This window comes from Trachypithecus francoisi, unplaced genomic scaffold, assembly GCF_009764315.1.
Source record: "Trachypithecus francoisi isolate TF-2019V2 unplaced genomic scaffold, Tfra_2.0 Lachesis_group12, whole genome shotgun sequence".
NCBI classification, from domain to species: Eukaryota; Metazoa; Chordata; class Mammalia; order Primates; family Cercopithecidae; genus Trachypithecus; species Trachypithecus francoisi.
The window spans coordinates 36,099,879-36,113,221 of record NW_022681457.1 but is presented as its reverse complement, the minus strand read 5'-3'; the positions used below and the strand labels follow the sequence as shown (position 1 = coordinate 36,113,221).

General features: G+C 36.1%; 1 protein-coding gene across 9 annotated transcripts in view; it reads right to left on the bottom strand.

Annotated features, from left to right (window-relative positions):
* Window positions 1-13,343, bottom strand: part of TNNI3K (TNNI3 interacting kinase) — a 309,994-nt gene that overhangs the window by 176,280 nt on the left and 120,371 nt on the right. For 7 of the 9 annotated variants that reach the window (XM_033225301.1, XM_033225303.1, XM_033225302.1 and 4 more), the window contains 7 exons: window positions 8,253-8,450; window positions 7,594-7,680; window positions 6,986-7,042; window positions 5,934-6,026; window positions 5,791-5,848; window positions 5,470-5,664; window positions 4,662-4,766 (listed from right to left, as the gene is read on the bottom strand). In XM_033225301.1, the coding sequence (XP_033081192.1) occupies window positions 4,662-4,766; window positions 5,470-5,664; window positions 5,791-5,848; window positions 5,934-6,026; window positions 6,986-7,042; window positions 7,594-7,680; window positions 8,253-8,450 (793 nt within the window). The remainder of the gene's footprint in view (window positions 1-4,661; window positions 4,767-5,469; window positions 5,665-5,790; window positions 5,849-5,933; window positions 6,027-6,985; window positions 7,043-7,593; window positions 7,681-8,252; window positions 8,451-13,343) is intronic. The other 2 variants (XM_033225306.1, XM_033225307.1) reach the window with 1 other exon arrangement.

The window sequence follows — 13,343 nt, the reverse complement described above, 5'->3', positions numbered from 1 at the left end:
AGGTTATCACTATTTAATTCCTTACAGTGTCAATGTAACATATATAATACTATGTATTTAAACAAGGAGAATACCGTATATTTGATCCATGTATGTTTGCAGTGATGTATCTGCTTCAATCTCAAACAATTTGAAAAATATACTTTTCCAAGAAAAACACACAGCTTCTAGTATTAAGTAAAAAGCTTTAAATCCTTTAAGCTATAACTAATGACTAGCAAGCTCCAATGCCACAAAATGAATGTATATATTAGGCCAAATATAAGTTGGTAGGTGGTAAGGTCTACAGCAAATTAGAGATGTGAATTCCTGCTTGAATTATGAACATTTGCAAAATATTTAAGCACTATGGGCCAAACAAAACCTATCTGCATGCTTTCTATGCAACATCTGTTCCACACCAGCAGAACATGGAGTGTGAAAGAAGAAATAAAGCAGGAACACAGAAGCATAAGACGATGACATGAGAAACTGTTTGGATCACAGGAATTGACTTTTTAAAAGATTAAAGTACAGAGAGTAAGGTTGATAAATATTGCTGATGCCCATTCAATATCATCAATATGCTCCTTCTATCTCTCTCTTCTGACATGGTTTTGCTGTTGTTGTTACAGTAGAAGATACAGAATACTACAGACTTAGTCTCTTTAGTCAGTTTCCTTGTCTGTAAAATGGAAATAATAATAACTATTCCCTAGAGTTGTGTGGTTAAATGAAAGCATGACAAAGGCTTAGCAAAGCTCCTTTCACATAGTGATAAATAAACGGTAGGTATTATCATTATCATCATTTCCATTGAAAATAACTACTTTCTTACTCCTTCCTTGAACTTTTCCTTAGTGTATATACTTGGCCCTCTAAATCCACAGGTTTCACTTCTGTTGATTCAACTAACCATGGATCAAAAAAATGTTTAAAAGATTGTGTCTGTATTGAAGATGTATAGACTCTTTTTCCTTTGTCATTATACCCTAGACAATACAGTGCAAGAACTATTTACATAGCATTTACATTGTACTAGATATTATAGGTAATCTTGCAATGATTTAAAGTACAGGAGAGGATGTGCATAGGAAATATGCAAATACTACAGTGATCAGACTTTGGTATCCTTGAGAGGTCCTGGAACCAATCTCCTGCAGATACCAAGGGACATTTACTGAAGATCAAAATTAACTTTCAGAACTGGAAGGTAAAACCCTCAGTTGGCTTTGCTTGCCATGGGAAAAATAAAGTTCTTTTTTTTTTTCACTCAAATAATTGCAACAACTACAAACTCAAATATAAAAGTGTCCTATCCTGTGGGCTCAAACACCCTTTTCCCTTTAAAATTATAAAAGTTATTGGGCAAGTTGGATGCTATACACAAGTAGTCATACTTACACCAATTACATCATTGCTTTGTAAAATGACATTCATAGAAATGCCACAAGAATTTGGTTCAGTTAAAAAATATTAATTAGATATCTTCTCTGTGTAAGACACAATGCTCAGTTCAGAAAATGTGAGATGAAGAGAGCAGTCTCTGACCTTGAAACCCTGACTTGCCCAGGCTAATGGGGAATATAAAAATATAAACCGACCATGTCAATACAAATGCAAATAAGTGTACGAGTTTCCCAACCTCTGATGTGCATCTTTCTCTCTACTTCTTTGAGTGAGACTTTCTAGGTACTATGCTAAAGCAGAGGTTAGTATGCTGTGAAAACCCTGAGAAAAGATTAATGCCTGTTCTTCAAACTCTACCTTTAGCTCCACATATGCTAAGAAGTATTCTACTCCACTTTCATCTTTGACTTATTTGAAATCCTCTGAAAGTTACTATTTCATCATTTTGACCCTTAGTTATTTTCTGTATAAAGTGGAACTTGAGTTGCTTTCTGGGTATATGTCTTATACAGCCAAGTAGTGCAATAAGCTCTCTGAGGGAAAGGACCCAGGCTCTTTTGAGCCATGTACAATGCTACATATGCACGCATCTGAAAAACAAAGTTTTGCTGTTGCTAGCAGATTAAAGATTGATAGAAAATGGTCTACAAATAATTGATACAATAGTTTGGGACTCTGTCATAATGAAGGCACCTATAAAATGGTGTTTCATAAAATTTTAAAACTTTTTGATGCAATTAAGCATTTAGGTTAGATTAGAGGCAGCACAAATTGTAGATATAAACCTATATTGGCTATATAGTAAACGTTCTGTTTTTATTTTAATCAACATTTATATTTTTGGTCCTGCCCAACAACTGGTGGTAACAACTTGCACATAACTCACAGGGCAACAGAATATATAGTGGCCCCACAAATGAAGATTTACAGCTAGAGAAAACTTGCAATGATTACTTATTGCAATGATTACTCGTTTGTTTTAACACCATGTGCAAAAATGTTTGGGATGGAAAGATAATACTCTTAAAATGCAAAATCATCAGTTTATATTATGCTAATTTATCATCTAGATCTGTTTCTGAAACAGTTAAATGTTTGTTAACGTAAATGTTTCGTTTGAAATTAAGAAAGGTAAAGAACTAATAGCTAACAACTAAGAAATGACTTTTATGTGAAAACTAGTAAATAATTATAAATAGATTTAGACTTATATATGTTTACATTCAATATCTAAGATTCTACCACTCACGTATCTGATTTATCTCTCCAATCTTTCATATCTATCTGAGAAGAGAAAAATAGCTGAGGGCAGTCTGAGCTGTATGAGCAACACAAAATTTATCAGGCCCAGAGAGATATGAGCATGGGACTTTAGTCATGTCTCCAATCTCCATTCCCCTGGGGCAATAGTGTAAAGACATTTTGTTCCTGACTAGCTGTGTTACCCATTATCTTTATGTTCCTATAATTTTTGATTAAAGAATAAGGTATAGCCAATCACAAGCTTATATTATTTTAATCTAAATTCTTGGTAAACAACTTAAAAACTGCTTTTTCTTAGACACTAACTTGTAATCACTGCTAATTGGAGTATGTATTCAGGACAACTTGAATCCATGCTCATGAGTAATGATCCTTAAGCTCTGAGCTTGAATAAACTCTGTATTTTGTTATTTAAAGTTGACATGCCTCTTCCTTTCATTTCCACTGCCACTAGTGAAATTCTGCTTTTCATTACTTCTTATCTAGATTACTGCAACAACTGCCTCACTAGTTTCTTGACTTTCCCTTCAAGTTGATATTTTATCAGATGCCAGATTAATCTTTCAGTAATATAGCTCCAGATGTGTGATTTTCAGCTCAAACATCTTCATTGTCTCCTTACAGAAAAAAAATCTGAAATACCTTAGCAATAGCATTCACTGGTGTCTGTGCTCTTGTTTTATTTTTCTATACTTTTCCCAATTGTCCACTTCATACATTATACACACTACATACATTTATACACTCTGTACACTAAAATGAAACTATAGTTCCTATATATACCTTTAAATTTCTAATCTCTATGATTTCATTAATGTCTTCCATAAGCCTATAGGATGCTCTTCCAAACTCTACCCATCTTTCAGGACCAAGCTCATATGTCATCCCTTCCATGGAATTGTCGTTAGAATCCTCAGAAGCAATTAATATTCTTGTTCCTGAAATTTTTGTACTATATCTTGTATATAACTTATTATTTTCTACCTAAAATACATTTAGGTAAGTATTTTTCTTCTCTACATAGAGTGTGAAAACTCCTTAAATGTAGTCTATGAACATCCCACTTTGTAAGCTCTACTGTGCTGAAAATAGTCTTTAAACATAGATGTTCAAATAGTTGTTGACCAAATGACTGACTAGAGTAATTAATATTTAGTAGCTTCAGAACTGTAAAGCTTTTATAAAGGACTGTATACACAATTTATCTGAATCTTATTGATTATCATAAAATGAAAGTGATTGATATGGAATAATCTAACTTGCTTCATAAACTAAATCAGTGTTTGTCCAACTAGTCTCTACAGCACCTTTGGGCTTCCACAGAGGTGGCGCAGGAATATCTCTCCTTAGCAGTGGGAAAGGGGAAGTAAATAGAGTTTTCTCCTCCCCACTTTACCTTTACCCAACACTGCTCCATTTTGTATATTGGCCTTTCCTATAAGACTTTACTCAGAGAAAGTTTTCACCATTTAGGAAAAGTTTTGAGATATCTTGGGGTTCCACCACTGAACAGTCTGATTTCATATTTGTTTCACACGAAATCCTCTTTACCTGATAACTAGGTAAATAAGCTGTTGTGGTTAAGCTGAATTTACTAATATAAAAATACAAAAATGGTAGCACAAAGTACGTTTCAGATAATTTTATATCAGGAGCTACTCCAACACTTCCCTTTATAGGAGACATATCATTTTTTAATAGCCATTTAGCTCACTGCTTGATCTGACCTTACTGACCTGGGAACTAGTTAGCTGATGCATCTTACAGATATTACTATATTTGTGAACATTCTTCATAGATTTAAAAGATCCCTGAGAAGCAGTTATATAGCTTTCTACTCCTTAAAAGACAATGACAAAACTTTCTATCGCCTAAGCTTATGGCAGCCTGTCCTCTTACCCACAGAGCACCCTGATCTGCAATAAGTCTAAAATGTATCTTCACTGAAATCTGTCTTAAACTCACAGTTAGTTATACCCTTCTGAGTTCATTATTTAGGATAAAAATACCTGTTCAAGTCACGATGTATAATTGGCTGTGTCAGGTTGTGAAGGTACTCCATGCCTTTGGCAACATCTACTGCAATAATTAATTTAGACTGCAAATCAAGAATCCTACAATTTAAAAATAGATTATTTAATAGAGACGAAATGGTCAAAACGAATACCAAAAAAGTAAATGATGTGTGAGAGTTGTTATTTTGTATAATCTTAACCATTTTTTCTTTCTTGAGGGTTAAGCTAGAAATTCAACAAATCTGAAAAAATAGCTTTCCTACCTCAGAAAATCCTTAATTATGAATCAGTTAAGATACACGGTATCCCTTGTTTAAGATATTATACTTGGTTTTATAATTTATTTATAATACTATACTTAATTTCTTTGTAATATTGTAAAATGAAATCCATTTTATTCACTGAATGAAACTACATTCTAACTACTATATGCATAAACTCAGGAAGTGAATTCATATTGGATTTGTGCAAGAACACTTTTTTAAAACTTTATTTTATTCTGAGCTTACATATATCTTCTTTATCAGTATTTCAAATTTAGCCTAATTATTTTAAGCTCCAGTTTCCAATTTAAATTCCTTAAATTTGTTATCTTCAACTGAATTTCTGTTAAGAAAGCACAGAGTATTTCTATTCATTGAAAGACAATTATTAGCAATATTAAAAATGCCACACTTGCTAGCAGCACTCAGATTTCAAAAGGTAAAGGCTCATTCAATGAAAAAGCCTCTGATGTATTGCAAGAGTAATTCCAAAATTCTAATGGTATGTCCAAGGATAAATCAGAACAAAAGACCCATACCTTTTCTGCTCATGAAGGAGGGAGAACAGAGAACCCCCTGATATGTATTGAGTGACAATGGCAAACTGGCTGGGATCATTCAAGCAAGCGCCCACAAACTGAATTACACAGGGATGATTGAGCTGGCAGAGAATGGACACCTCTCGGCAAAACATATCCACATCTGACTTGGAGCAGTAGGTATTGGCTCGATAACTGGAAATGGCAGCAACAGAAAATTCTCAGTAAACAGATGGATCCAAACAAGGGGCTTGCCATGCATATGCTTCTCAAAGGTCACAATTCCACCTGGATGCTAATTTTTTTCATTTGCTTGCTTACCGTTTTATAGCCACTATTTTATTTCTGCATCGTCCTTTATATACTTTCCCAAAAGAACCTACAATTTTTTAAAATAAATAAATAAACACACATTAACTTGAGCTCATTCAACGAAACCAGACCTTTATTTTTTTTTAAGTTACCTGAGCCAATAATCTCATGGAACTCAATTTCTGAGAGCTGAAGATGGAAATGTGAAGGCAATCCTGCTCTCAGGAGGAGAATATCTGCCTTCTCTGCAAATAGAAATTGTCATTTTATTTTTTAAGGTGAAAAGCTCACATGTAGATGTGTATACACATGCATATATATGTTTAACTAAAAACATAATTTCCTAAAAACATTTAATTTTAAATTTTCCAACTGTAATTGACTACTTGAAGATGCTAAAACCTTAACCCAAATGATCCCTGCCCCGCTGCATTAAAATCATGTTAGTTTTACGTCTTGATTACTCACTCCTGGTTACCAGTGCTAAGGGTTTATTCCTGATCTGATCACCAACCAGCTTGCCTGCATGACATGGCAACCCTGGAGTCCAGTCCATATCATATTATGATAAAGGTTCTGATCTGGTAACTCTCTTCAGTCTATTCCAATAGGCTTAGCCAAATATCCATAAACTAACCTCAAAGGGATGCCAATTAAATGACAGGAAATAAGCCTATGAATTATTCTAAGGAAACACTAAAAAAAAATACTGTTAAAAGACTTTAAATTCCAAATAGTTAAATATATATTTACATCTGAATCAAAGTTTTTACTTTTCTGGTCCAATGTTATTCATTTCTGTGTGAAGTATACATTTAAAAAAGGTCCCAAAATACTACTTATTGGGGATATTTTGAAAAATAATATATATTTTTCATACATGTTTTCTAGTCCCAATTCTTCTTAAAGAAATATTAATATTTATAATTCATTTTTATAAAAAACAGAAACATCTAAACAGTCCTGTGAGAATGTGATTTTTCTTTAATAGTCATGTTAAATTTTCACTGTTATTATATCTTCATGCAATGAAAGGAGATAAAGGGTAAGGTTAATTATGAAAAGAATGGTCTGTCGATATATTTGTTGTGCTTGTAAAATAGTCATCATTTGTAATATGTAAGACAAAATTGAAAATTATATTTGAAGCAAGAGTTGTTATCCTTAGTAATGAAATACAACACTTGTCCCAGATTATTAGTACCTTTTGTCATGCTTTTAATCTTCCCCAAGGGGGATGGAACAGACACATAGGAGCCATCTAGAAATTAAATTATATAATAGAGTTGAAAGTAGCAATCAGTTTTTTCTACATAAAAGTTCAACATTATAAAAATAAGCAGGTGACGAAACCAAGTAAAACTATAGCTTCAGGCCCAAATCTTTCTCTGGATACTGAAATTGTACTGCAAGTGTTTATTTAGAAAGTGCATAAAAAGATTTTTTAGAAAATCCAAGTTGTAACAGACTAGCAGATTTGTGTCTGGATATGAGTATTCAGTAATAGATTACTGAAATGGAAAACGACTGCTCTCAGCTTATCCAGGCCTTCCTAGTCGTGCACAAGCCTCATAAACATCCAGTCTGGGAAATGTTAAACTTGGAGGAGCTGCAGATTGGTAAGTTAGAAAATAGCTGAAATGGAGGCTTCTTTACGTTCAGCCTCTCCCAGACATAAGGTTACTTAAAATAAATCTAATCTGACATAGGCTACTCCCTCCTCCCTAGCCCCAGAATGATAGTAACAGAAACACAGGTTTACCTTTAGGCACAATATTATACAACAATGAAAACTGAATAAGAAAAGGGTACCTCCTCCAGGCTGAGAATATTCATTACAGAGCAATTCATCTTGCGGTCTCTTATAATGCTTCAGGAGTGTGACAATGGCATCATTCCCTTTATGAAAAGATACAACGAACAAAGAGTCCTAAATTTTGTTTAAGTTATTCAGTCTACTCTCAAATCCAAAAATTATTGGAAGTAGCTTACAACATAGGACAAATCATAAGAGATAATGTATTGCAACAGAAATTTAGTTCATTCATTCTTCGGTTCAAAACAATTTCTTAAGACTACCATATGCGAAGCACTATGTCAGGCACTCTACTGGGTACAGGTACTGGTGACGCAGTGAACAAAGTGACTATGGTCTTACCCTTAAGACGCTTACAATGTAGTTGAACAAATATCAGAAAAATGATGAGAATTTCTAAATAAGGCAATACTAAGTACTATGGGAGTATATAATAAGGGCATGATTGAAAGGGCAAAAAGTACATGTAGTAATCAGGAAAGAGAGATGGATTTGCTGTGATTGAGCAGTACATTTGATTCAGAATTGCAGTATTAGTATAATTTACATAGGTTTTCAGAGACAGCTGGCTGCCTGCCAATATCTATACTCCTCTTTCACAGGGTGATTTTGTCACTGGGAATGACTGCCCACCCAGTGACATTTTCCTATGTACCTTGCGTCCAACTGTGGCTTTGTGACATATTTTCATGAAGGTAATATGAGCAAAAGTGAAGTAACCTCCAGATCTGTGCCTTAAGAAACAGGTGAGCCTTCTCTACTCTTCCCATTTGCTGGCTAGATGCAGAAGGCTCCCAGGCTCTGAGGGTTGAAGAAAGCCATCCAGGTGGGCAGAAATGCCCATCCTGGAGTCCTATATGAGAAATACTTTTCTATTATAACACCACCAACATTCTAGGGTTTACTAGTTACACGAGGGGCTTATTACTGTGAAGGATAAAAAATGTCAAACGATCCTCTGAGTAATGCAATGTTTTTCAATAAAATTAAACTTCGATACTGTTTTAATGTGTTCACTACAAAAATAATCTATGAAGCGAATTTACAAAAGAGAAAAACAGCCAACCTTAAAGATCTTGCCATAGGATTTGTGGAATACAACAGAGCTCATTGTAAAACTGGCAAACGTAAGGAATTGAAAAAGCATAAATACTTATCCATCACAAAGGATCTGTAATTAACATGAATTAAGCATATACCTAGCTTATACAGAGAGTATATGCTGAGATTTGCTTTCCTTTCAAATTTTCCCTTCCCCCAAAACTTTAAATGAACAGTGCATTCAAGATTATGAGGTGGAAAAATTATGGTGTTTACAAGCACGAAAAGCTTTTCCAAAGGCAAGAAGGCTAAGATTCTTCGAGAAAAAAAATGCATTGTGATTACAACTGCTAAAACTGGTAGCAAAACTTAAATCTACATAGTTTAAAAACTAGTGTCCATTTTCTTATCATCTCCAGCTTTCTATTCATGACTGGTGGATCTCCAATTTTCTCAAATCAAAGACATAAGTTATAATGAAATAACGTGGGGGGCAGTCCCATTGGCATTCTTTCTTTGGACCGTAGTAAGCTCACAATCAGGGAAACCTTACGACATTAAGGACATTAGCCAACAAACAAATTTCTATGGGAAGCACCTAATAGGCAGAGAGAATAGATAATGTAGTAGTCCCAAGATGGGAGCAAACATACCATGTTTAGAGAATGAAAGACGGCCAGTGTGGCTTCACAAGCAGGGATGAGAGTGGCATCAGATTTGGTGGGAGAGGTAGGCAAGTGTACTTCACGTGGACTAGTGCTTCTCAAACTTTTTACTGTGTATAAGAATCACTTGGAGTGCAAGTTCAAACTGATTCCCGAACCCCGTCCCAATAGATTACGATTGAAAAAGTCTGTAGTAGGGGCTGAGTGTTGCGGTTCTAACAAGGTCCCAGGTGATGCTCATCAGCAATCTGCACTTTGACTATGACTGATGTAGAGCTTTACAGGTGAGGATAAGGAAATCAGATTTTCGTGTAGTGTAGGCGAGATGGGGAGCCGATGAAGCATTTTAATTAGTTAAAGGATGTGATTTGTTTTTCTTTTTAAAAAGATCCTCATCTACAGGTTAGAAATGATAATCCACCCTTGTAAGATTGTTGTAAAAATTACCTAAGATGATGTATGTAATATGCCTTACAGTTGTAACACATCAATGTGCCTTTTGGGTCTTGTCACTGCTTTTTCACTTTACTTTTTGCCCCAAGAATTGTAGGTGAACTCGGAAATTCCTTTTTGGAACTTCAGATGAATCTTCTAAATACCAGTCTATTCATTTTCTATTGCTGCTATGGCCAGTTATGACAAACATAGTGATTTGAACAACACAAATTTATTGTAACATAATTCAGGAGGTCAAAAGTCCAGCATGGTTTTCTCTGAGCTGAAATCAAGGTGTCAGCAGGACTGCATTTCTTTCTAGAGTCCTTAGGAGATAATTGGTTTCCTTGACTTTTCCAAGTTTCAGAGGCCACCCACATTCCTTGGCTTGTAGCCTCCTTCCTATAGCTTCAAAGCCAGCAATGGTTGGCTTAGTCCTCATATCATATTACTCTGACCTCTGCTTCTGCCCCCCTTTTCCATATTACAATGAGCCCACTAGGATAATCCAGGATAATCTATCTCTTAAAGTCAGCTAAATAACAACCTTGATGCTTCCCTATGTAAGGCAGCCTACTTACAGTTCCAACGAACAGGACCTGAACATCTTTGGCGGGGGGCATTACTCTACCTCCTTGATTTTTCCCCATGTGAGGTAGCCTGCTTACAGTTCCAGTGAACAGGAACTGAACATCTTTGAGGCGGCATTACTCTACCTACCACATCCAGTTTCATGAAGATTTCAGTGTGCCTGTGTCTTGCTTGTGTGTTGGTACTGCCTGCTGTTGAGCGTTTCCTTTTCTTGCTTTGGCCATTTTAACCTCAGGATAAAAGTAGTTCTACAGACCAAAAATTCCTTTGGAATTAAAATTTGGCCGACTGCCTTGAGTCACACCCTGTTGTTTTGTGAGGCTGAGGTGAGGGGATTGTTTGAGGCCAGGAGTTGACTGGGCAACATAGCATGACCCCTATTTCTAAACAAAATTTTTTTTGAATTAGTGGGACATGGTAGCATCTGCCCGTACTGCCAGCTACTGGGGAGACTGAGGTGGGAAAATCTCTTGAATCCAGGAGTTCAAGATTGTAGCAAGCTATGATCACACCATTGCACTCTATCCTGGGCTAGACCTGGGTGAGACCCTGTCTCTAAAATAATGATAATAATAATAATAATACCCTTCATCTGTTCCTTGCTAGATTCACAGATTCTAAGGTTTGTTTGTTTGTTTGTTTGTTTGTTTGTTTTTCCTCCCTTCACACTCTCTGATCCCACATTAATAGGACCTATAGTGTTTTTGGAATCTTCCTTTTACTTAATTTGGTCTTCAAGTGTTTGGGCCCAGGAAAAACACAAAAACAAAAACTTTTTCTTATTTCTGTTTTTCCTAGGAGAGACTTCTTGGGGGAATAAAAACAACCCAAACCCCTAGCATTTACCCAAGCACAACAAAGCTTAATTCACAGAGCCCACCTTCCAGTCTATCTCAGCCCCTCTATAGAACTGACATCAGCTGACAGACGAGAGGGCCTCATGCTTTCCCCAGTGAAGCAGAAAGCTGCATCCTGAATCCTGAGTGCCTGTGTGAGTTAGTGATCACACCCTTGATGTTACCTTTCATTTCAACAGCTCTCTTGGCTCCACTTGCTCTGAGCAGTTTTCATTTCCTGCCAGCACAGTGGCACAATTTGCTGGCATTTTCTTTGGAATGCTTTTCATCAAGAGCCTAATGAGTGCCTGGGTTCTGGCTGATGATAAGCATGAGGCTGCCAGGGAAATGCCAAGAGGCCCCCTCAGCTCTGGAAGGCATCTCCGCCTGATTTCCCACCTCCTGCTAACTGTGGGCTAAGGCACCCACGTATGGGAAATTTTCCATGACTAGAACTGCTCTGACAAGCCACTAAACTACATGCAAAGAAACCCGAAACCCCCTAAAGCCCAGCTCCTGGATGCTTGGCCACAAGGAGTTAAGCAGAAAAATAAACCTTAATGGAGCTCACTAAATGGACTTGTTAAGCCAAACTCTCGATAATGGATACACCCAGATAACCAAGGCACACTAATGGAATACCTCCAGAGATAATCAAACTTCTACTAATTAAATAAAATGTTTTCCTATATCTAAGAATTTACTATCTACACCCAAGCATTTTACCAAAATAGAAGGTTGCTATGTTATTAGCCTAATGCAGCTCTAATGATGATCTGCGCTTTCAGGGTATTATTCACGGGAGCACCTGAGGGTTTTGGCAAATGTGATTCCTCTCCCAGCTTGAAATCTCTTTCATTTCCTGCTCCTCACTCTTCCAGTCCTGTGTGTATTCTCCAAATTCAGTCCTTTCCCTTTAATTTGTCTGCTTGTGTTCCTTTACTTCTTATATTTGGTGTTTCTCCCCTTCTTAAATCTTCTTTGCTTTCAACTTTCTTAATAGTTATTTTAAAACCTAGGTTTTGTTTAAGATGACAAGTCAATCCGAGAGACTGTAACAAAGACAGTTTAATATCTACATCATGGTCATATATACAACAGATGCTTTACAATTATTTAAGAAGGGAAGTACGATGTATCTCCCTATAAGGTTGTCTATCTGTCCCCCACAATTTTAACTTAAAAACAATGAAAGCTGATTCTAACCTCTTGCTATGAGAATATTTTAAGAACTAGATATGGAGATTAGTGGTAAATGATACCAGTACTAAGATCTCCATGATTTGGTGACCCAGAGGCCCTTTGGGTTCATGGCTGTGTAGAGAACATGGAGATTTAGTCTCAGTTACAGAAGGAATTCTCATTGACCTCATATCTGACATGCCCAGGTCATCAAACGAGCAGCCTGGGCCTTGTTTTATACTTGGCCCAAATAATGAAACTTTCACAGCAATGATAAATATGAGGCTTTGTTCAATATTTTAATATACCCCCTTCCCATTATGTTAAAAACTCGCTCTCCAGAAGCATTGAAAAGTGGAATCAGAGGGTGGCTTTGGACATTTGCCCTTCAATGGATCATCTTCCTCCGGACCACCCTGGTCCCATACACTGTTCATTATTAGATCAGAGGCAACAAAAATTTCTGACTTGCTACATCTTCTCATCACTTAAATATGAAAGATGTCCTAATTTTATATCACAGAGAGGGAACTCACATCCCCTTTGACCCATTATTCTTGTACCTTAATCAGCAGCCCCAGTAAAGATGTCACTAGTTCTTTACCTTAAGAGAAGAATCCACAGGCATGAAGAATGCTTTTGCCAATATATTTTTACATCCAAACTAAATTATTTAGCTATCCTTTCTTTTTCTCTTTTTCTCATTCTGCTTTCCTTTCTGTTTTCTTTTCTTCTTCAAATATTCATTGTGCACCAATGAGGGGCCAGCTCCAATAACATCTTCCCAGAGAGGCCTTCCCCTTCCACGATTACTCAATTTTAGATAGTATCCTTGAATTTTGTGTTCACTATTGCATTTCCTTTTTATTTTATTCATAGCTCTTATTGTTAACCCATATTTTCTATTTGTTTTCTTGCTTGCTGCCTGTGTCTTCGAGTTAGAAATGCAAACTTCCTAAAATCAGGGAGATATTATCTGTTTTACTGTTCCTAGCA